This window comes from Teleopsis dalmanni, chromosome 2 (genome assembly GCF_002237135.1).
Source record: "Teleopsis dalmanni isolate 2A chromosome 2, ASM223713v2, whole genome shotgun sequence".
Taxonomy (NCBI): Eukaryota; Metazoa; Arthropoda; class Insecta; order Diptera; family Diopsidae; genus Teleopsis; species Teleopsis dalmanni.
Genome location: NC_051847.1, coordinates 192,043,039 through 192,069,842, shown reverse-complemented (window position 1 = coordinate 192,069,842; position 26,804 = coordinate 192,043,039). Strand labels below are relative to the sequence as shown.

General features: G+C 27.8%; 1 protein-coding gene across 1 annotated transcript; it reads left to right on the top strand.

Moving 5' to 3' along the window:
- The first annotated feature begins 196 nt into the window (after positions 1 to 196).
- Positions 197 to 2,675, top strand: LOC119676451. The gene is made up of 2 exons (XM_038087691.1): positions 197 to 1,108; positions 2,664 to 2,675. The coding sequence occupies exons 1-2, from the start codon at positions 197 to 199 to the stop codon at positions 2,673 to 2,675; spliced, it is 924 nt and encodes a 307-aa protein (XP_037943619.1).
- Positions 2,676 to 26,804: the final 24,129 nt, after the last annotated feature.

The following is a 26,804-nucleotide window of genomic DNA, read 5'->3' as shown; positions in this document are numbered from 1 at the left end:
GAAAAAACTGACAATACTTTTCACAAGAAAGTACAAGGTCACAGCATGGACGCCACCTAACTTGAACGGAACTCTTTTGCCACTGAAAACTCAAACGAAATACCTTGGAGTAATTGTGGATAGCAAACTGACGTGGAAGCCTAATGTAGAAGAACGGGTAAAGAAGGCAACAAATGCTTTATACGCATGTAAAAGGATGCTGGGAAGTACATGGGGTCTCTCACCCGGTCTTATGTACTGGTGCTACACGGCTATAGTTAGACCTATATTACTTTACGGTATATTAGTTTGGTGGACAGTTGTGAAAAAGAAAACATATATAAAACCCCTGGAAAAGGTCCAAAGACACGCGGCGATGTGCATCACCGGTGCAATAAGAACAACTCCGACGGCAGCTCTAGAAGCTATACTAAACTTACCCCCAATTGATATCTTTGCCGAGAATATGGCGGCAAAAACAGCCGAACGGCTACGCATCACTGGGCAACTTACTCGAAGATCTTTCGGGCATAACGTTGTAAATCAGAACACCACTCTTGATTCGGATTATATGATTCCGATCATGTACACCGGAGCAACAATAAAAACTGTGATCGAAAACGAAGGATGGAAAAAAGGCATGGTGCCAAAATGCAACACCATAAATGTTTTCACAGACGGTTTAAAGATGGAAGTGGGAGTAGGAGCCGGCATATATTGTGCGGAATTGAGCATAAGAATGCCGTTTAAACTTCCCAACTACTGCAGTGTATTCCAAGCAGAAGTGTTTGCTGTTAAGAAAGCGGCGGAGCTTGTGTGTAGGGATGAAACGAGGAACTACTGCATAAATTTCTATGTGGATAGCCAAGCAGCCATTAAGGCGATCGAATCTTACTGGTCATCATCCAAAAATGTTCTAGAATGCAAGGAAGCTATAGCAAGACTAGCCTGTAACCGCAGACTTTGTATGTACTGGATTCCTGGCCATAAAGGCATAGAGGGAAATGAGACAGTTGATGCTATTGCTAAAAATGGCGCAAAACTTTCAGAGGAACAAACGAGCGAAGTACTTAGACCTTTGAAACAAATACATAAACTTCGGGACGAGCACATGATAAGGAGAGCGAAGGTAAGGTGGCGGAACTTAACCACCTGTAGAACAGCTAGAATTATGTGTAGACACATATACGAAGAAAAATACACCAAGAATGTTATATCGTTTAACCGAAGGAACTGTAGAACATTAATTGGTGTGTTGACAGGTCACTGTTTGGTTGCATCACATGCCCGAAAACTAAATCTAATTCACAACGATGCTTGCAGGAAATGCAATGAGCCGGATGCAAAGGAAACTCTAGAGCATCTGATGTGTAATTGCCCGGCTCTCTCGAAAACTCGACAAAAATACTTGGGAGCTTTCAGTTTTGCAGGACTGGAGTACATACCTGAGGTTTCTGTTGGAATCTTAATAAATTTTGCTAATGAAACGCGCATCTTAAGTGATGCTTACAATCGCTAAAACAAGACTCTGATCTGGTATCGCATTGGACCTTAGTGGTCTACGCGTGGCCTTTATGGGCTGCCAGCATAATCTAATCTAATCTAATCATAACTATAAATTAGACTAAAATTCAATACTGTGATCCTCAATTATAATAAGGCACTTGAGGTAAATATGAATCCAGCTGTTCGGCTCTGAAGCGAAGTCTTGTCCATAATTTGATCAAGAAAGTAAGTGTCAGTATTTCATTTATTACTTAAGTGTCGCAAAAATGCATATTCAGAAAAATTAAGAATAGTTGGTATTTTTAACTTGATAATATGAACTTTTAAAAAGAAAAAAATATTTCTTTATAGAAAAATGTGTTCATTTTGCAAGCAATAAAAAACTAAACCAAGCGCTGCAATTATCCTAAAACTTAGTACAAAAATCAGCTCAGAAAATTATTTAGTTACATTATTTATACTCAAAGCAAAGTTTCAACCTAAATTTCACACGATTGCTATAAAAACCTTAAAAAGCAGTGCATGGAATGAATAGATTATTCTTATTATTTAAATAAAGGATATAACTAGTTTTCGCATAATAAAAAGAGGAAGGAAATTCATTTTAATGAGTTCCTGGCATGCAAAATAATTGCTGCAATTTATAAAATGTTTATTATGATACAAACTTCAAGGTTTAAAGATAAAGGAATTATAAATATATGAGATACGACATATGAGATAAAAATGTTTAAAGGTGAAAATGTAAGTGCAAATTTTGTTAGTAAAATTACTGTAGTGTTATTATTTTCTTGAAAGCATTTTACTTAATATACTTAACTTAACATTTTTTTTATTTTCAATTAAATATGAATTAAACAAAATATTTGATTCACCCTTATTAAATTTTAATATTTTATAATATTATTTATTATTTATGCTTCAATTAATTAAAGGAAGTAAATGTATTATATTATTTTAAACTTATTTGGTGTTAAGTAATTTAAATAAATAAATAGAATATATATCACAAATTTAATTTACTCATTCAATATATTTAAGCATAAAGCTCTTTCAGGTATTACTAATTGTATATCAGTATCATGTGATATTATGATATGATATACAAGGCTAACGAGAAATTAGTTTTCTCTATTTTATTTCACTAATATTATTATAACTTTTTTCTCTTAATTTAGCACAGATACTAGCTTAACTACTTGAAACGTAACGCTTCTTTGTTCAACATTGTCATAAATCTTAGCTAATTGTTGTGCTAAGATATCAAATTCTCAAAGCGTCATGGGGTTTTAATAATTTTAACAGTAATATTAAATGCTAAAATGTTAAACGCAATTATGTCACAACAAAGCTTTGGCTTACTAATTGCATCACAATCAACAATGAGAATATAATACATTTAAAATGTTTAATAGTGGCTTCTGTAGTGAAAATATTTTACACAATATTTTATTTTATTTTTATGATTTTTGCTTCATTTTAATATTATTAATTTTCGTTTTATTTTATCATTGCTGCAGCTACTTCGATTTTTATAATTTTATTGTAGTTGTCAAATATATAAGTGTATGTATGCATAAGTATACATGTAAATATACTTTTTGTTGTCAAAAATATTTGATGACTAATTTATATAAAATATATACCAATGAAAATATTTACGCAGAATAAGTCTCCAGAAACGTCAATAAGTTGATAATAAGTTTTCCTAGCTTTCTCGCTATTTTTGGTGCTGTTAGCTAACATTTCCGCTTCCCAATGCTTACATTGTTCTCCTATCAATATTTTTCGTGCTGCTAAATAGCACATTGTTTTCTGGGGTTTGTTTCAGATTTATCTATTTTAGGTGCTATCGGCAGGTATTTTTTTACTCAAAATAATAAAAGGTTATCCATTTCATGATTTTGATTAAGCACTACTTCATTAACATACTTCAAATAAAACTGTATCTCTTAGTATCAAAAGTTTCAATAAGAATTTACCGTTTCACAGTATGTTATGGATTTCAAAAGCTCTGATATTAATAATATTCTCAAACCTTACAACAAAAATAGTTCCAATTTTTTGCATAGAATATATCAACAAACAAATTATAGCATATAGAGTAGTGAAAATTCACAAGAAACTGTCGAAAGACCATTCTATCAAATCTATTATTTTATTAGAAATTCACTGTATGGTATGGTATTTGAGTTGAAGATGTGATAGATCTGTACTTGAACATAACAAAGCACAGAAGCCATCAAATCTCATGGCATAATTATGCTAAACGTAATGATTGACAATTTATTTTAAAGAGTAAAATTGAAAATATAGATTTGCAAGACATAGATGTAGTTTGACACAATCTACACTAAACTTTCTATGTCGCCTTCATTGCATAAAAAATTTACAGACATGTAATTTCACGTTTTAGTGATGTGATTTGACCATCAAGACCATTCGATTTGTGCCACTGAACTTTTTGTGAAGACTCAAGGAAAGAGTTGTGTTCTTGCAGACAATTTATAAAGTCTTAATGCTTTATGAAAGGACATCCCTTAAGTTATAGCTGAGTAACTGCTCGTTATGTGCCGACAAATCTTCGAAGGTAATGTTATCAAAAGGATACACTACTATAGTGTACAGCATAGAATGCTGTAGTGTGAACATTCTACAACGTTTAAGATAGTTGAATGTTATTGTATCTCATCCAAAGATTCAAATAATGTATTATGTTAAATATTATTATTGAAATATACTAATTTATTTTTCGTTTATTTTTATATATACTTTTGAAACCACAAAAGGTATGACGCAACATATAATTCTGGACTTAAGCATTGAATGCTTACGTTAGTGAACTAAAGAGATTTACTTAGTTATTGATTAAATTCAATTTAGTACAATGTGATATTTTTAAAGTATGACTAAATTAACGCATGACAAATCCGTTCAACGTTTGAGAAATTATACACATTTTATTGAAGCTTTTTTCAATATATGGCATAATTGAAGTAGTAAATGTAATTAAAATAATTAGTAATGTAGTTAGGAATCAAAGAAATGAATTAGTAAATTATTAAAAATTATCTAGCATTCTCTCAACAGTTACTTTTTTCACAACTATTCATCATTTATTGTTATTTCTTTGTTATTGAAATATATCTGATATTCTTGGATATTTCATCGGAAAAAATTTCTTTGCTTACATAAATCACTTGGCAATAAAGATTTTTCTTATTCAATAACGAAGTATCTATTCAGATTCATAATAGCTGATTTCTCTGCAGAATTATGCAAATTTTTATCAATTTACGTTTGAAAACGAATGCTGATTGCAATAATAAATGTATTATTAAATTTATGTACTTCTTTGATGGTGATAACATTGCATAATGACGCTAAAGAATATTATTATTATGGACTCACTTTTTATTTAGAGCAGAAAAAGTTAAACATTATTTTTGGAATATCATGTGAACTCAAGAATATTCAATATTAATAAATTTCATTTAAATCTATTAATTTTTTGATTGATTTTTTGCTTAATTATTTCTTATTCATATAAATGCTTTTTCTGCACTACCTATTAATTACAACCTACCAAAGCTGATAACGAAAGGGCATTTTATTTAAAAGGTGAATAAATAACCGCTATATTATATGAATATTTATCTTAAAGAATCGATTCTGCATATGTTTTCTCATAAAAGGTAAGCACATACCATGGAATTATTTTTCTTATACCAAAAGTGAACTTGATTCTATAGAGTTTTAGTTGATTATAAACAGAATGGTTTGTTAATTTTCGACAAAAAAATTATCCAATCACATTTCAAGAGTATAAACCTTACCAAACTGGATTTTCTTCACTTCAAATGTGATAATTTGATTAAATGAGATAAGATTTTTAATCAGAAATAGCTTCATCGTTAAAGGTTGTTTTTCTAAAATATAGAGAGTGTGAAATTTATATCCCTTGCTATGTACGTCTTTATGAACAATACTCCGTGTTGCGCCATAAGAAAGTAATAATTATGGAAAATAGGGTGAAATTGTTTGTATCTTTTTTATTCATACTTACGTTCATAGGGATATTTTCGGCAATTGCAAAGCAGATGAGCTAGCCAGACGGGGTGCTTCAGGGAATGACTCCGAACTCCTAAACAATCTGGACATATCGTTGACATGATGCAAATTGACATAGAGTTCTTCCTGTGCCGAACTTTTTAACAAAAGATGGGAAGACTCTGCGATATGAAAGCATCTGTATGCAATGTGGCCACAGACCAACAAAAAAAAAATCGAAATCTCTCTTAGAGATGTCCCGTAGAGATATCAGTCTTGTAGTAGGTTTACTAACAGGTCATTGTATTCTAGGTAATCATGCTAGGAGACTGAATCTACATTTCAACCAGTTTTGTCGCAGTTATGGTGAGGATCACAAAAGTGCCTCCCACCTGCATTGTTTCTGTCCGGGAAATGCGCGGCGTCGCCTTAAAGTTTTGGGGGCTTTCTTTTTTGAGGATCTTGACGAACTTCGAGATCTCCCTCTATATAGCATCATAAACTTTATTAAAGGTTTTAGATGGTTTTAGCCCATTGGTTCTCAATAATACGGTATCACAATGGACCTATAGGCCTAAGTGGATCCCCATGAGATCGCCGGTACAACCTAACCTAACCTAACCTGGGTTCATAGCTTCAATGATTTCAGCAATACGTTTGATTTCCACAAATTGTTTCTAAGATATCTACATGTCTGTCTATCTGATTGTTGGTGAATCAAATTTGATTTTAGGTACAATTGAATGAAACTTTATTTAGGTGGTATTTGAATTCAGAGCTAATATTAACTTTATTTAATATACATATTCCTGATCAATTTATCTTTGAGATGTCTTAATATTACATAACTATATTATATTAGCTTTATATCAAAAAATATTAAAAACAAATTTTTTTTTTTTTTCGCTAAATGTAACAAAAATTATCTTAAAAAACCGATGGGCGAAGAACCTACTAGTCCAGTTCTTTCCTCTACGTTAACTTTAAAATTAATTTTAGTGTTAACTCACAAATATTTATTTTAAAATTCTATGTTAAAAGAAAGTGATGAAAATATGTATTTGTGTTTAGTATATAAGCACAAAATTAAGTTGAAATTTTATTATTTTTTATTTAGTGCTTTCTAAACCATTTTTCAATTAAAATTTTCATTTTTTTTACTTATGTTATTATAATTAAAAATTCCTGTTCAAGAAAAACCAAATAAAAAATCTATGGAATAACAAAATAAAAAAAATTTTATGCATAAAATTAAATTTATGAAATATTTTTTGTGAAAAAATATGACTCCATAGAGTTGAGCAAAACTATCAAGTACCCACCCATAAGTGATTTTACTGAGAAATTGATTTTGATAGAATATTTTTGTATCTTAAGATTTTATTTGAAATAAGTTTGTAGTCCAGTATTTAATATAAATTATTATGCTAAATATTGCGCCACATTATAATAAGATACGTTGAATATAGTTTAATTTACATTATAAATAACAAAAAATGGGTAAAAACTCCATGGTCACTAAAGTAGAACTAAGCGAATTTAAGTATTTCATTCTTATAACTCACTTGGTTTCGAAATAGCTCTATAGACTCCGTTTCTGTTATAACTTTAATCTGTTGCGAAAAAATTCGAAGAAAATGATTCAGGGTATGCACATAAACTGTTTGCAAAATTAAATAAATTTTTGATATATGTTTATAATCTATTAATATATTACTCTTATTAATTACTTTATTATTTCTTTAACTCTACAACAATATAAAATCTTTATTGGACCATCATGTCTCGGATTAAAAAAAAGCTCCAGAGTTTTTTAATTATGCAGAAATTTTTTTTTGATATTGTGTTATTTTAAAAATATCTTCCAAAAACTAATATGAGTGAGAAAATAAAGTTTTATCACAAAAGGGTTAAAGCATATCGTGTGTTAAACCTTTTTTATTACGAAATAAAATTATATTATTTAAATTCTGTTAATCTTATTGATTAGTTGTAGTAGTTTTTTAAAACATATTATGCTATTACAATCATTAAATTTTGTACATGACATTTGATATAACAGAATATATCAGAGAATATTTCTTATACTCACATTTGACATTTAATAAGATTCTTATACATACTTACATAAGGTTTAATGATTTGTATTGAATACAATTAATATATCTTTTCGTAAATTTGTCTTTTATCTCATTATCACTAAAATTCTAAAATAGTTATTACTAAATACAAAAGTAAAAGAAGTAAATAAATTACAACAATGATCGTAAATTTTTATTTCTTCCTTTCAAAACAGTAATCAAAATCAAGCCTTCTTGCTGAATAATAAAATCCATCTGTTCACCAGGTAGTTAAAAGCGATATGAAACTAAACGTGGTCATTAAATAAATTTAAGGCAGTCACAGTTCGTGAATAGTAAATTTGTTTCGTAACCTCAATTTGAGATTTATATAAATCCATAAAATTCATTACCGTATTTCGCATATCTAATTTTATTACTGTCGTAATTTTCATTATGATGCTTTATCTAATTAAGCGTCAGATACTCAAGTACATTTCATTATCAGAAATAGTTTTTATTTAACTATATTATATGTGAAATATAAAAACAAAGTAAGATATATGTAACATGTTTTCAAAAAACATCTATATATACAAAATAAAATTATATCTTTAAGAAACAATTTTGTAAAAATAGTTTTATTAAGTTTTGCTAAGTTATTTGCATAAATATCAAAAAATATTCTATAAGAATTTACCAAAGATAATTAAAACATTCCTTATAAGATTTCTAATGTGTCACAAACATTCTGACAGACTTATATTATCCTTTTAAAAATATGTATATGAGGGGATATAAGCGTTTATGTTGATTAATTTATATCTTTTAAAGCTACAGACCTCAAAAAATTAAAATGTGTGTTAATTTAACCACACTAAATCATCTCATGTCAAAAAAAGTTTAATTTCAACCCATGTCAAGTTAAATTATTCTCTTTACACCGAAAGAATTTTTAATCATGAATGTCATGGTTCCAAATTTTTTTTTTGAATAATTAATTTTGTTCCTAAATTTATATAATAAAGTGAAGCTAGCATAAGTAAATTATGTGAAATTAAGCAACAATTTTATACTTTATTTCATTAATATTCTTAAGCTCTTTGACTAAATAAATGTAATTTATCACATATAATTTAGCATATAAAAATAATTTAATTTTAAAAGGTTTTAATAAAATGTTTAAAGTACGAGTATCTGAATCTAATTTAAAAAAAATCATGTGAAGAGATAGTCAAAGGCTTTCTTTTGAGCGATAAACTTTGGCTTCCAATGGAGTCCTGCTAGCTTAAAAGATATTTTGTACAGCTAAATAAGTAAATAAACATTTTTTATTCAACTCAAATTAAGTCGGTAGATTTATTTGGGGTTTAAAAAAGCCAAAATTTGGTTTTTTATTTATTCTTCTTTATTATAGAATTTGGTGTGAAATTGACCCACACGTGGCATAATTTCTTTGAATTATTCCTCAAGTGAAAATGTCTTTCTTACCTCCTATTCAGAAACCGTAAAAATACAACTTTCCACTTCCATAAGCCACAAGTAAGATTTTCATTTTTCCTTTAAGTTGGCTGCACTTGTAATCCTTCGAATTTCATTAATTAATTCAGTGTCACGATTTAAAAACTGACACGTGTTCAATTCGAGCAGTTTAAAGTAAAGGAATTTGTACGAATATATGTGTCTGTGGTTTTAAGGTGCCTAAAGTTCAAAAGCTGGTTAAGTACTAGAAAAAAAGAGCGGTTAATAAATAATTCTTTAAATTTTATGCCAAACCAATATAAAAAATTTAAAGCAGTGAGAAGATGTAAAAATATACGGCACAATAAAATTAATTTATTGTATCCAACTTTTGTTTAGTAATTTATATTTCTTCCAGTAGTACTACATGGAGATTTATTGCTATGGATTTTATGAAAAAAATTAATATACATAATGCATTAAAAAATAATTTCTTAACAGCATGTTGTCAACGAAAAGAATTTGAAAATATAATATAATTCTAACATTTTTCTACATATAATCATGTAATTTATATTAACTGAAGTCATAGTATATCACAGATATTATTTAGAAAAATATTGAAACCATAAAACTTGTTCACTTCTAAAAAAAACTAGTAAATATTGCATCAATGCCGCTTTCTAAGTCAAAGCCTAAGCCAGTTTTAGGTCAAATTTAAATTTCTAATAATTTAGAAATCGCATTTAATATATGGGGTATTTAGAAATGGAATTAGAATCAATACATTAACGAACATGGTAGTATATTCAACATATTTATTTAGACAATAATAAAGAATATTATGGGAATAATAAGAATATTATAAAGAAGCAAGGTATCTCTGTATATACACAGGTCTGTATTGTATATATATACTATGATCTGCAGCAAATTGAGAAGAATCCTTAGTACTATCAAAGAAGGCATGACTTTACGAATCTTTTGGCATTGAACAAAATTTCCAATAAAGTCATTTTCATAATGATAATAAGATAAAATTGGTGACAAATGTGGTACTTACGAGTTAGAGTAACGAGCTCGGTGTCGATTTCTTAACGAGAGCTGTTAAACTCAGCTGTGTTCTAATGAATTTGTAAATTATTGTGATAACAAGAAAAATTCTGATACAAATATCAAGATTATGCGGATGTTAAGTGAAAAAACCAAATTGCTGACATTTTCATACACAAAAAAACAACACTTTTATTTTCCGGAAAGAACTCATAGTGATAGAGTAACACAATTGATCCATATATATTAAAATAATCATACCACATATCTTTAAGGTTTAGTTTATATGCATCAAAATTTTCATACCTGATGAGAATTGTAAATGATACATTAAATAAAAATATAATTTAAATTTAAAATTTTTTTACTGTATACAGTAAAATACTAGTCCAACATAACTACTATTTTTATATTCTCTCTATGATAACCGATGTTTCTTATTCATATTTTAATAAAATTAAGCATAACAAATCGGTGTAATATTTTATTAAAAATAATAATAAAATATTTTTCATTAAGTGTGAATATACTGATTGTTTGTAAAGAAAACCTTTTAACTTTTAGAAATCTTAATACATTTTTACATTAGTGTCATGCTTTATCCTGAATTGAGCATACTAAATTACTTTAGTTAAAGTCTGGAGAATTCATTATTTAAAGTTACACTTTATATAAAGAAAACATAAAACTCAATATAAATTAATTATTCTAATGTTAAAAAAATTAATGAAATAGTTCTTATTTTTGTACAAATTTATTATAAAAGTTTCTTTTAATTTATAAATGTCGTGTTTTTACAGAACCACTATCGTAGATTCATAAACTAAAATATTTTTCGTCCCCTAGATTCATACCTTCATTTAATTCTGTCTTCTATATTTAATTTATTGATACCGTCCTTTTCTGGATACATTAAACTACATCCAAAGTTATCCAGTTTTACACATATCACCGCTTTCAAACTTTTCTTGTTAGTATTATATAATACTAAACCACAACTTTTTTCGTATCCTAGATACGTGCCTTCATTTAATTCTGTCTTCCATAATCCAAAATCCATAATAAATTTATTGAGATCGTTTTTTTTTGGGTGCATCACACTACACCCAAAGATGTCCAGTTTTAGACATATCATTTAGAATTCAAATATATTCAACAAAGCAATATCCATTGTTTTTCCCTTGTATCCATTACTTAAAATTTACTTATAAAAAAAATATGGAATTAATTGTTAATTATATTGACAAGAAGAAGAAGATTCTGAATAAAGCATATTGGAGATTTACCAATCTATTTCTTCTTTAAAGTTTTAATAGTCAATCATGTTATTTAAATTAATAAATTTAATGTTAATTAAGCGTACACTATATATATTTTTAATTTAAATTATTTTTAACATTTATTTTATATTTTTTTATAATATTAGCGTAAATACGATTTATTTGTGTTTTTTATTGCATCTCTTATTACATTGAGGTTTTTTTAAAAAAAATTATAAAAATCATTTTGAAGCGCGTAAAATGAAAATTTATGTATTTAACATAATGTACATTTACTTAACAACATTTAATGGTATATAAAAAATACCTACAATAAAATGAATGTTTACTTATTCATTTGAATAAATAACCTACCATGCGTTATAGGCATTAAATTTTACACGTTGTCATAAAAACTCAAAGAGAATTTCATGTGAACACAGTCAAAGTATACATGATATACAATTTTGTCTATCAACTTCCTTTTTAACTTTGATTAAATTTATTATGTATAAAATTGATTTATTTATTGAATAAAATTAAATATAAATAATGATATAATTATAAATACTTGGTTGATTTGTTGTTATATATTGTTTTCAAAAAGTTTGCTTCCCTACTGAATTCTTTACATCTTATTAACGAGATAGATTTTATTAATGGATGTTGAGTAACATATGAGGTTATATCCTATTATCATAATTAGATATATAATAGGTTATGTAAATATCCTATGTCTAAATTGTATCTCTACAACACCTGTACTCTGCTTTTTAAACAACTTCCTACAGCGCAGAACAATATACAATAACTCTCTTGCAAGAAAGATTTGGCATTTGACTACTAGGAGGAGCATATTATTTATTGCGGATTCGTTAATCAGTTGGTTTAAGATTGGCAGGTAATTGGCCAACCGCAACCGATTCTGGGGTTGGGGTTGCCAAATGTTGCCTCCAGACCGACAGGAATTATTGTACTCCTTTTGCAGGGACACGGGTTCTGCCGTTGACCAGGTACGGTTCCTCCGCCACCATCTCTTTTACAGACTCCTCCGCATGCAACTCTATTCACAACCTACGACCTCAAAATATTCAGTGGGTAGGTTGCGGGTAGGGGTTTTTAAGGAAGTGTCCTTCTTCCGACTGCATTTTATTTCCCCTTCTGCCACCCGATAGCTAGAAAGGCATCCGCTATCCGCCGTTATTCCCCGCTATCCGTTACGGTCTTCCCCGTGAATCTCTCTCGAGAAGTTCAATTACTTACAATTAATAAAATTTGAGTTATTGATTTGGTTTTTTAAGAAAAATCATAAATTTATTTTGTTGCAAATTAAAATATCAAGTTTCAGTTTATCAAGTTTCAGTCTACACAATTTAATTCATTATTGACTCAAAGTAACAATGTCTATTTAAAGCTATTATGTTATGTGAAATACATAATTATACATCAGTCACTAAACAGTTAACATATGAAGATTACAGGTTAAAGTTATTTAAATATTTAAAAACATATACAGAAAAAAAAGTTAGCACTGAAGCCAAATGATACTTAAAATTTATGTGGGGTTGAAATTATTAAAGCCTGTCATTTATTTTAATAAAACAATTTTTGAGTCCATAAACACACTGTTGGTTTAATGACAACCCATTTCTTAATCCCTTTAATGCTTTTGGGGTTTCATTAATTTCGTATGGAAACTTTAATAATTTTTGTTTTCTTACACTTTTCTACATAAACAAATTTTTACTATTGTCTTATTAAATAAATAATTACATTCAAGAGAATTTTTTTTCCTTTTATAAGCAATTTTCTGCACAATAAAGTTTACTAAAAATTTAATATTAAAATTTTTGTACTATTCTGTCTAATACCTAAATGTAATTCGATTATATTTACATTGATTTTATACTTTGATTAAGTTCTTTACATCAAATGTATTTATTTTGAATAGACTTTTAAATAAATCTCTTAAATAAAGAAGTTGTTTAAATATATACAGCTAACTGAAGTACCTAAGTCTACATCACTTTAATAAGTCCTTTTCAAAAGATTAATGTCATTCAAATAATAATTGAAGTATCATCATCAGTAGAAATTGTTTAAATAATGACTTTAAAAAACAAATATTTTCCTTCTTGTGTCAACATTACTCCGTCTTTCAAGTATCTTCGATTTGCTATAAAAGCTCTTAAAATTTTCTATACATTTGCAGTATAAGAGTATAAAAAGTTGCCATGGATAAAAGTGGAATAAAAAGATAAATAAACATAAGGAGTATAACAAAAAAAAGTATATTCACATACTGAATATTATTTAATTCACATTTTATTTTTATTTGAAAGCTTAATGTTTTCAGATTATAAGTCCTAAATTTTTTTGCAAGACACAGTACAGATTATTTTTTACATACGTTTAATACTACTATAATACTACTTATTTTTTTTTTTTAAATAATTTTGTTATTTTTTATATGGGCTTATTGGTCAATAGTTAAATAATAATCTTTAAAAAAATATTTATTTGTTGTTAAAGATTTTATTTTTTAACAATATTCGACTATAATCTATAGTCATCATTAGGGCACTATACAATTTAAATACATGTAACAATAATTTGGTCCATATTACAATGAAACAAATACATTAACACCGAAAACATGAATAATTTATATATGTATATAGAAAATATTTATACAATACTATGACAATAGATATAAAAATAATATATATATAAAAATATATAATATTCCGAATTTGCTCTATTAGACCAAAAGGGTTTTAATCAAAAATGAATTTCCTAACCCAGTAATTCATAAAATCTTGAAAGGAAAATGAAATCAAAAAGTCATTAAAACAATAAACTACATAATTTTGGAATAAATTCTCTTTAAAGCATTATTAAATATAATTAATAGATAAATAAAGTCACTTTTTCTATTATATAGATAAACATAATAGTCACTTCCGTCTGAAAAATTTGACTTTAAATTACAGCTTTTATTTACAAAATATTGGTCCCACCCGTGTGACACGTGGAGTAACATTAGCATAACTTTTCCACTATTACGTTCCGAGATTAGGCTCTATACATAAGAAAGAATATATAAATCATGCAACAAATAGTGCCTTTACAAACAGAATAGTATTAATAGGTATAGTTTATATGTTATATGCTACCATATATGCTTGTTGTTCTCAAACAATTTAACATAAATGCAAGATGTAATCCTCTTATCCAATAAACGAATAAAATCATATGAAAAATGAATATTCGCTTTTTATATATTTCTATCTACAGTTAATTCTTCTGGATTCCTGGTCATAAAGGCATAGAGAATGAGAGGGTTGATGCTATTGCTAAAAATAGCGCAAAACTTTCAGAGGAACAAACGAGCGAAGTACTCAGACCTCTGAAACAAATACATTAACTTTTGAAAGAGCACATGACAAGGAGAGCATAGAAAAGATGGCGAAACTTAACCACCTATAGAATGATGGTTATACCAAGGATGTCTAACCGAAGGAACAGTAGAACATTAATTGGTATATTGACAGGTCACTGTCTAGTCGCATCACATGCGCACAAACTAAACCTAATTTACAGCTAGCAAGAAATGCAACAAATCGGAATCAAAGGAAACCCTGGAGCATCTGCTGTTTAACTGCCCGGCTCTCTCGAGAACTCGACAAAAATACGTTGGAGCTGTCAGTTTTAACGGACTGAAGCATATACCTGAGGTTTCTGTTGAAATCCTAATAAAATTCGCTTATAACACGCGTATCCTAAAAAATAAAAATTAAGACTCTGATCTGGTATCGGAATGGATATGATATGATTATCATATAATTGTATTATTCTATAATCATATCATCATTATGATATTATCTTATGTTATTCCTCGAACAAACTTACGGGAAATTATTTATTTTCTAATTAAAAATATTTGTACTGAATCAATTAAAGCTTATTATTAAAGCTATTATTACGAAAGAAGATATATATATCATCTATTCAGATGATGTAAGCAGATTTGTTTCTGTTTTCTTGTTTATATTTGTTTTCAGCTAATTTTCATTAATCAAAATAAATTCAACAAATTTATTTTGTTTAAACATAAAACGTAATATCCGGTAAATTCAAAATACAAAAGGAAGTTGAATATTTTTTTTGCTTGCATTGCAATAAATACTTTTTTATTTTCTCTTCTAGTTTTACATATCAGCAAATTTATACCAAGCAATCAAAAGATAAAATTTTTGGAATTACATTCAAGTTCCGTGCGAATGGACTCCATTCCAGTATAAATTTGTCTTCAAAAGTTTTAAGAAATTTTATTTCTTTTTTTCATTTTTTATTATAATTGTTTCGAAAAACAATTGTGAAAAATAAATTTGTAATACTGTAATTCTTAAAGTGTGTCTACTACCACAAAAACGCTCAACAATTTGCCATAAACCCACATAATTTGGTCCTCGACTGCGTAATAAATTAAGACTTTTGTATTTTTACTTTGCCTTGTTATTGGCAAACTTTTCCGGTAATCCTTGTCATTACATAAGAATAATTATTTCTTCTTGAATTTTCGCCAAAAGCTGAACATATAAATTTTAAAATGGCTGTTGGACAATTTTCTCAGAATTAATTATTAAAATTTTGTTATATATTGATCATCGAAACCGTTTGCCGTAAAGAAGCTTTAATTTATATTATTTTTTAAATCATATGTCATAAACCCTCTTCATTTAGAATCTAAGATTTCTCCTGTGAAGAAGCTAAACTAGCTTTTGTCAAAAAACTTCCTATTTACATACCACACAGATCGATTTCCACAGTCAGTAGAGGCACTCCTTTTACGTAAGGGAACATAAACTGTTGATAACAAAAAAATCTTTACAGATATAACACACAGATAGATATCTACCGTCTATATTTATCTCATCTTTTACGTTGCAGCAATCTATCGCTTTTCCATATTATGAATACATTAATAGTTAACGGAGCTCACATAAGTGAAATCAAATATTGAAAGGTAGTAGTCTCATTTTATACCAAAACAATGATTTCTTTGGGATGAAATATGACATCTGCCTGCAGCTTTCCTAGTAATATTGAGGTCAGCACATAACAGCGTTCTGAGAATAAAGAACCGCGTTCGTCTATTCTAATGTATGCTTCAGCTGCAAAATTGCTTTTCCTGACATCGCCCATCTATTGTCATATCTCTTTATATATGCCGACTTGAGCTCTATCAATTTACGGCTCCATATCATTAAAGTAACAAAATTCCCAATTTTTAATCTATGTTAGCTCGCTCCTCTTCCCCTTTATACGTTAGTTTCGTTAAACCCTTATTACTTTAGATATATTACTTTAGATTTACTTGATATTAATTATGAGTATGTATAAACTGTGTTCAAAATATATTTCCTGGTAAAGGACAAAAAAATTTTTAATTAAAAATATTTTTTATCTAATTTTAAAGTATGCAGAAAGTTTCGAAGAGTCTAGGAATATAATGTTAAATTATTTTAAAAGATCATTGCACACCTTAAATTATCGAAAAAGCGTATGTGTTTATAAATACATGTGCCTGTGATACATGTGTAAAAGGTTCTAAACCTATCACTATTGCTTATGGTTTACTATGAAGTAGTTTTATTAATAACTACTACCACAGACTAATAAGAAACACGTGAATTGATTTCCATCCTAAAGGTCAATATTTTTACGTGTCTTTATTCAATGTTTGACAAAGTATTTCTATTCTCACTTGGGTTAGAATAGAACTTCTAAACAAGACTGTGCTAAGAAAATTTTCCTCAAACAGTTTATTTTTCTTTTTTTCAATCAATTACTAATTATTTCAGGAGTTAATGAATTACAACTTTTGGCTGTCTGGAAAAGTTATTTCTCTATTAATGAAATTAGCTGATTGATACAAATACCACATCATTTCGGTAAAGAAAATTTTATAGAGGCTGTTGAACTTTTTTGGATATGATACCAGATACAAATGTGAATATTTTATAAGAAATATAGAGAACTAAATATTTAGTAAGGATAAATTTATTTAGTCATTGAAATACAGGAATTCCATTGAAGTTAAAATTACAGTTTGTAAATTATTATCAATATGAAAACTTAATATTGTTTAATTTTTATGTTAAGATATTCAATTAAAGATATTTTAAAATAAAGAAACATAGGTATATACTTTGAACAATCCGCCGATTTAGGCACTATTTAAGCCGTAAAAGTTTAAGATTCTTACAAAAGCACTTTCTGTTATATCAATTCCGCTAAACTTGATACATTCGAAGTTTAATTATATAGAGTTATTCAATACTGAATGAAAAAGTATATATAAAGTTTACAGCAGAAACCACAAGTCCTTTTTTCGCTGTTTTGAATTAGCAGCGATTTTACGTTGAACTAAAATTCACAACAGTCAAAAACCGTCAAGATATAAATTGGACTAAAATCAAGGATTTTAAAGCACGTTAACTGTCTGATAGAAGTTATGTATTCTTGTCAAATATATCATCGACTTTAAGACAAGCTATAGCTTCCCTAATGACGATCACTTCCGCTTAAAAAACACTATAATGATCCGGAAGCCTACAGTAGGAAGATTTGTTTAGTTCCTCTAAGAAAACTAAACTGCCTACACAAGTATTTGTCTTGGATCCGTCAGTAGAAATGTTTAAATCTCCTCTAAGAACAAACCTTTAGATAGCCATATATCTTTAGATGGAATAAGACATTGCATTTTCCATCGAAATTGGGAATGTCAGGGATATAATTAATTTTGTTAGGACTAGGTCTAAAAAAATTAAAGACGAAGGCGTGTGATAAACTCGTCTTCACGGCCTTCACGGTCTTCACGGCAACTCCTTTATGAGGTAGCTGTGAATCTAAATTTTGATGATGCTGTCATGTATTTATTAATGATATCGAGTGGCAGTAAATGAAGTATCAGTTCTAGTGCAATCGATAGTGTGGTATGCAGGGTCCGACTAATAAAGAATTCAACTCTGCGCTGAACTATGTTGAGTACCGAACAGTACTAAGATTTATCAAGAGTTGTCTTCTATACGGTGAAATTAAATAACACTTAATTAACTTAAGTTTAATTATGCACAATTAATTCGTTAGTTAAAGTTTTATTCAAATTAAACTAGCGTATGTTATCAACCATCGCTGATAAATAAATTCTTGACTTCAAAACAATTGATATTTAATTTATGCTTGTATGGTAAACATACATGGTTACTTGTCTCGACTATGACATGATATATGATAAAAAAATTTCTTTATGTTATACAAAGTTTTCTAAAATCAATGACAATATTTCTAAAAAAGCTTCAGTTCGAACTTTTTCTCATATTCGTATGTTTTTATACAATATTTCCACTAGAGCGTGAAAGATTTATTATTGTATTGTCTTAGGTTCAAGGTGCTGCCCTTTCAAAACTTAAGCACATAAAAAAGCTAAAATAAAGTTATTGAAAGTGTCTATTTCTTTCGGAATTTGTCAGCAAAATTCGCACAAATGCTCGACATCATTTTCATTATGGAGCAACTGTGCAGCAGGTGATAATGGAATTACTGCGGTGACAGGTTAAAAACCTAAGGATTTATTTTGTTGCTCTACACTTTGCTCAGCAATACAGAACAAAAATGTGTTGAGATAAGCAAATATGTCAGACTTTTGTTTCTAAGTACCTCAATAATGTAAAGAGTAGGAAAGCAGATTGGAATGAGGTTGAACACATCTGTCATCAATTTCATATAGCATGCAAAAAAAAAGTCAATTTAGTAAATAAATTGTTAAAAAAAGAAAAATATTCACTATAAAGATAATAAAATGAAAGTTATAATTTTTTATTTATTGTTATAATATTGAAATTAAACAACCGCTTTAAAAATTATCGTTTACTAAATAAAAGATTTTTATTATGCCTTCAATTAAAAACTCATTGAAATATTTTTGATGTATTAAATTTACAACAATGCATGTCATTCAAGGAAGTAATAGAAAAAAACTGAAGTAGAAGACCTTTATATTATCTCGAAAATGCTTCATTTAATAGTTCATCAAGGATATATATATTATCCTAGTTCACATAAAATTATATATACTTTTTATATAAAATTAATTAATTATTAATCAAAAAAAATTTTTAATTATTACAATAATAATAATAACAAATAAATACAAATGATTGATTATTTTATATGCTTATACATAAAAAGGATTTATCTATTTCCTTACACATACAGACATTTTTCGATTTAATCTACATAAACGCTGAAAATAACTTCTTGGTATAAGAAACTAAAAAAAATCGTATGAAAATATAAATGGAACGAATTTTTTCTTAAATTTCCCTAATTTAAAATTTTTTATAAGTCGTTCTCACTTATTTTTATAGTTGATCAAAAAAATAATATTTTTTTTATAGCGTTATTAAAAAATAAAAAACGTTTACATATCATTACTAAAATTGCTGTAGTAAAAAAAGCACTAGTGAATAGATAAGAAAAACTGAGAAAATAAACTTCAAAATGATTTTTGATAAGCCATTTAAATACATATGGTACACTACAAGGAAACAGACCCGACTGAACGCTATACGGAACCAATCATCCTTTTCCAACCATAAACACATAATCAAATAATCATAAAATGAATTCAATCGTTCTCAAATATTAAAGTTAGCATATGGAGTGAAAATATGTTTTATCTCATATGTGAAATCCCAAAACAATAATAAAAGAAATTGAAAAAAGTGTTATAATAAAAAAAAAATAAGAAAATGTAAGTCAAAATAGTAGACATTCGAAAGTATTTCAAAATATTATAGTTTAACCTTCGGTTTTATGGTCAATCAAATTGAAGTAGTTTATACTAAACGGCAGCAGCAGACATTCAAATAGTTTAAGTTTTTCGTTAAAGCAAGGAGCTTTTCATCTATATCTTTACAGACTTTTAGGAAATCCCTCTGAAAGGATACCTTAATTTGATGTACTACAGATACCTACAAGGGAATTACAAAAGATGTAGATCTTTCACTCCGATATATGACATATACATATAGCAAATATATGCTGATATGGCGCATTTGTACTTTAGAAAGTTTTGGATGGACTGTAATTTAAATCATGAACTTGTATATATATAGTTATATTAAGCTTATCTTATCTATATGCATGACTACCTGCAAATCTGAAATATCTATTTATCTATATATGTAGATTTGGTATATCCTTAAACCATCAATTGTTTGATACAAACGTAAGTTATTAACAGTTTTAATAATAGTTTTGTCAAAGGTATGTAATCTGGGTAAATATGTTTCTATGTTTCAAATGGATCAGAAGATCTGTATCAAATATTTGCATGAGATATCACTGATATAAAGCAAGTGCTATTTTAACAATATCTTAAACTGAATTTACTTCAGTTGAATGTATCTACCCTAATATTTTATGTATTAAAAATTATTCAGTCATCTTATTAAATACAATTTAAACAGACTTTACTATAGAGACAAATAATTTTAATAAACGACGTCACTATCGTAAAAAATTTTCGAAGTAGTCGCAATATTAATAAAAAATAACATATCTAAGTGTGATTGTATTACTAAAAATAAAGCCAAAACTAATTCATTTTTCTTCAGATAAAAATAAAACCACAAAATATCTATCACTATCAGTTGCAAAAACATCTGAAAAGGAAATTTCATTAAAGGCATGAAAGGATAAAGTAAAGCTCTCTAGGATAAGTATAAGAAAATAACAAGTGTGTAGCCTTAAACTTATTCCTGCATTTCGCTTGCTTAACTTTAAGAAAATTTTATTATATATTTAAACTTTGTTTTCTATATTATACACGTGAGCAACTGAAAAGGTATTTGTACCTTTGCTACAACTTTAATCAACAAGATTCTGTGAATTGCCACTTTGACTCTAGCACCTCGTCTGTTTTTAATCAATTGGCGAGACATTTGAACATATTTTAAGGTAACCTTTAACTCAAACCAGATAAAATTTGTACTTTGGTTTTCAGAAATATTTACGAGTATTTTAATAAAGTTTTCTTGTATTCATAGGTGTTAAAATATATATATTTTTGTCCACATATTCATTTAAAAGTGAATATTTTCTGAGTAAAATTCTGAGTTTTACAGAAATCAATTTTTTGTAGACATCCTGCGACTACTATTAAAAGCACAAGGTGGTAAAAACACAGTCATAAAGGAATTAGATACATTTTTCGTATTAGTGTAATGGAACCATTTTTGAAATACAAAAACAAAAACCCAACTAGAATATAATGAATAATTGCTACCTTATTTATTTATGTACAGATACAGTCTTACAGAGTTACATGTACTAACTATTCCTCCTAAATGTAGAGCCTAATACTAATATCTCTAAAATTATGTTTTTATTGTTATTTAAAAAAAATACACAGTTCTAAGATACTACTATTTTGACTGATAGTAGCTATAGGTAATAGTCGATATAGCATAGAAGACAAAATTTTCTGCAGTACATGAAGTCAGTACTTAAAAATTGATGTTTCATGGCTGCTTTACATCCATACCCAAAACCGCAGACATTTCTTAACAGATGTCTTTGCCACGTTTTAAAATTTGGTGACATATCTGGAAAATCGACGACTTAAAAGAGTTGGTATCAAAAAATTTTTACTACTTTTAACGTGACTGTCACATTACTTTTCTTGTCAGTATAAAATAATATTTTTAAATGCAGGTATTCAAAAATTAATGTTTCAACTTTAACATTCTCTTTGAAATCAGTTACAAAAGTACATTATTTCACTCAGGATTAAATGTCAAATTTGATTGAAACTTGAAAGTTAAATTACAATTTAAGTATTAAAATATTATTATGTGTACATGTAGAAACATGATTGTTCCTTTGCTGTGGTGTGGCTACGTTTTCCCAACTCAACTTCAAATGTCATCACAATTTTCCGCAAACTATAATTTTCTAATTATACGGAATTACTGATTAAACATGGAACACGCTTGAATAAATATTCAAAGTTAGTAAATTAAGTTACATCATCTTCCATTTAAAATTTATTCATATTTTCAAATCTTTCGCTCTTATACTATAAAATATTAGATCGAGTTTGTAACGCGCTTATTCGCAATCAATAAGATAACGCATAACATATAAATTATAAATTCTTTATAAGCATCATTATAATGGATTACACAATGTCCTATCTTTTTACACAGTATATCACCCATTGTTTTTAAAGTAAGCGATTCAGTTAATGTATTTATCACTTTAAAAAAAAATATGTATTATTTCTATTATCCCCCTCTCCCCACCTATTTTTTACAGAATTAAGTTACTGGACGAAGTTTAGTATTTATATTTTAAAAAAAACACTGGTACATTAATACCGACCACTGCGGATATAGTAGTAAAATAGTTGTTGACGATTGTCTCTATAACACTGGCTTCCTTAAAGTGTATATGGGGCCCAAGATGCTTATAATCAGTATTAATTCAATATTTTTGTATGAAGTGGTAAAACGTCAGTAGATCTCCTGCGGTCCGGACAACGGAAGTGCAGTCCCAAAACTCATTAGCATGAATTACGATCAAACTTGAATATTAAGGTCTCGGAGGCATGAATACTAGTTGAGAATCCATGCAAAACCTTGTAGTCTGCGAAGGTAGAGTAGAAATAAAGAAATGGAAGCTTCTCGAGTTCAACAAATGATTCTTAAAGGGCCCGATACTGTATCTTACGATACAAAGATGTTTTCTAATGTATTTCATACTCTGACATGACTCCTGCTATCCAATATTGAATGTTTAATCATGGTAAAAATCTATAAAGTACCCTCATGTCAATGAATGAATAAGTGAATAAGTGTAGTGATGAATAAGTGTAGTTCGGAAGAAACAGGCACGTACTATAAATCTTGTTACTACGTCTGAAGATTCCTACTTTGGTGCTATTGCTGATTTCTATAAAATATTTTGGTTAATCGTTTAAAACTTTACACAAGAACTTTGAGGTTATGTAGTCAAAGTTGAGAATTGTTGAAAATGTATAATTTGGATAATAAGAAAAATGTCGATTAAACCAATGTTTACATATTTAAAGCAAATTTTATATTAAAAATTAAGTTTTGTGCAATACATAAATATTTTTCATTGAGGAAAAAATGTTTCAACAGGTCATAAACAGGTCAAAATGTCATAAGAACCAGGTAATGAGAAAATAGGAAAATGGAAAATAACAAAATAGTAAACTCTCTTTTAAGAACACTTTTTATTTTCGAAAAATATATAAAATATTTCTTTTTCTATACAGACATTCTTGGAATTTTTTGCTTTTATTAACTCAATGTTTAAGAAAACTTCTAAACATTTTTTCTTGAAGCACAGTTTGTCTTTACACAATTGATTAAATGAAGCAGAAAAGATTTATTATGCTTTGAAATGCCTTTATTGGGTAGAATATGTTGGGACTACAAAATTTAACATCTCCGTAAAGCAAAAATAACTTATTGAATGTAATAGATACAGTAAATCTTTAAAAACAAATTATTTCTTTTTGTAAAAAAATATATAACATAATTTTCATTATATCGCAACTGTGCACGAAATGATAATAGAAAATTTCGGGGACAGGTCGAAAAATATATTATCTTAAGGAATATTAGATGAAAATGTGTTACGGTAAGAAACTCAAGTGAAATATATGTAGTTTTACAATTTTCAGTAGTTAAAAACCTTATGATTTGAGGATTTTTTATCATATATTAAAACTGATAGATGAAAAATGCGATAACTTTAATTATAAGACAAGGGATTTAAAAATTAAATATATATATATGAATATATAGAAAGGATTTTTTAAGTGAGCATTTTTTAAAGAGATATTTCGAATAGTAGTGAACTACGACAACAAAAATTTATTTTATATCATTTTAATTAATTGAATTTTTGGCTGACTATACAGCTGTTTCGAATATTGCCAAATACCCATCATCAGTGGTCTTGGAAATAATTCTTGTTTTTAATATTCGTAAATAATTTTTTGAGACTGCAAGTATCAAGAATCGAACTCGTACCCTGCCAAATTTGAAGCTCAGAATCAGCGCACCTTAACCAACTTACCCAAAGCCGTACTTGACTTTTATGTTCGGACATTTTTCTGGAGTTTTTTTACTTAGCTGTGTGAGTTTTGTTAACAAATTCAGTTACTGTGTTTATATAAGAACGAAATCATAAATCAGCTGTAGAATAATTGAATTAATTAATTATAGTTTTAATTTTAATTGTTAAATTTCAATACTATTCTGTTTGTAGAGGCATTTTTTGTTGCATGATTTATATATTCTTTCTTATGTATAGAACCTAATCTAGGAACGTAATGCTGAAAAAGTTATGCTAATGTGAGTAATGTGTAAGTATTTTTTCAAGTGTTTAAATATACAATATACCTTAAATATTTTGTAAAAAGTAAAATTAATTTTGACTCCAATTTAAATTTAAATTTTAATTAATTTTTACACCTACATATGTCGCGCTCCTTTTATGGAAAGTTTATATCCATAAAATAGAAGTGATGCATTTTAAGGAGTAAAAATAATGATAATATAATTTTTTGCTGAAATAAAGAAATGAAAAAATACTTCAAATTTATTATCTGAATACTTTAAATTAACTACGTCCTTTTCAGTACGTAATTATTTAGCAATTTTACCTCTGAATGGAATTTACTAAACGCATTTATCATAAAATAAGACACATTCTTAATGTAAAAATAAGGACAATATAAATAATAAATGGTAACCGGAAATTATGGTGCAAAAAGGATAGTAAAATAGTCTAAACAAATTATCATAAAATATGAGTAATGACAAAATAAGAAAAAAATAATATTATGGAAAGAAAATTATAAATTAAACTTAGTAAAGAAACTTGATATAAAATTGCAAATAATGGTGCAGTAGATTACTAATTAATTTATAAAGAAATGCTTAATAAATGCATTATTTTGCTTTACTACTTCTTACAGAACCTTAGAAATGTTTATAAGATTTATACAAAAAAATGGGCATAGCAAAAATAGATAGATGGCGTACAAACCATATGTTTCCTCGTACATAAAATCACTGATCCAAAAAAAAAATACTTATGATAAAGAATTGCATTGATTTTCAGTAATTGATTTGCAAAAATCAATTAAGCACTGCTCAAATAAATCACTCCTCTTATTGCTCCTTAACAAAATATTACTTCGGTGTTATATGCAGAAACGACTTGGCTAGATCCATGCCAAAAGATATTCTAAAGTGAGGATCAAGAAATATTTTATTATATTATTTATTATTACAACTAGTCTTTTGATTAAATGATATACGAAGTTTACTACGTAACATATATTAACAATTCTTTACATTGAATATAGTCTTATTATATATATACGTTACGGCTAAAGAAGACCTTGAACTTTCTTATCAAAATTCCGAGTTTCAAAACTGAAGAAACTGGGTCATTCAAAAATTTTTAAGAGAAAGAAGAAACTGTAAGAAAGTCTCACATAAGTAAGAAAGTCTCAGATTAAAATTAAACGGAAAAATAAAGGGAAACTTTTTGTCTCAAAACATTTGACTATAGTACCCAACATGCGTTGAGCATCCTCATACCTTAGTCTCTATGGTATATTTTTCAAATGTTACTATTCTGAAAATTTTAAAGGTTGTATTTTAAAGCATTTTTCATTAAATCGAAAAATATTTTCGATTTGAAGCGACTGCTTGATGTTTAAACCTAAAACTTCTAGCATATTTATGTACACAAAGGGTAGACCATCAAATATATAAATTATTTGATTAAATGCTTCTTCATGTATATATACAACTCATTTCTGACAATGCTTCCTGACAACTCATTTCAAGTAAAACTTTGAGGAATTTTTTCTTTTTTTTTGCTTAAAAAATAAATAAGTGCTTACATCGAAATGAAATAGGGATTTATTTTTTCATCCAGTACATGTTCATGGGCAACAACATACAGAGGAATGGAAAACATGAAATTACTGCCACATGCCGCAATGAATTGTTGATTTAATAAAACAATTTTGGGGTTCATTTGCGGTACAACTTGTCCAAATTTGTTGCATAAAATCAGAAGAAGACAGTGTTGATAAAGTTATTACAAGCAAAGGATTCACAGCTGGTCTTTATAATAAATGAGATACTTATGTTAATGTAACTTTGCTGAGCTGTTGATTAGGACATCTGCAGATTGGTCAAAAAAAGGATGTGAAGTAAGAATTATCAAATTGAGTATAAAAAACTTACAAACAAAATTTAAAATGAACTGATAAGTAAAGGGTAAGTAAGTATTTTGACATTTTCGACAA

Coding starts and splice junctions, on each gene's coding strand:
- LOC119676451 (XM_038087691.1), top strand. CDS start 197: ATGCTGGGAAGTACATGGGGTCTCTCACCCGGTCTTATGTACTGGTGC.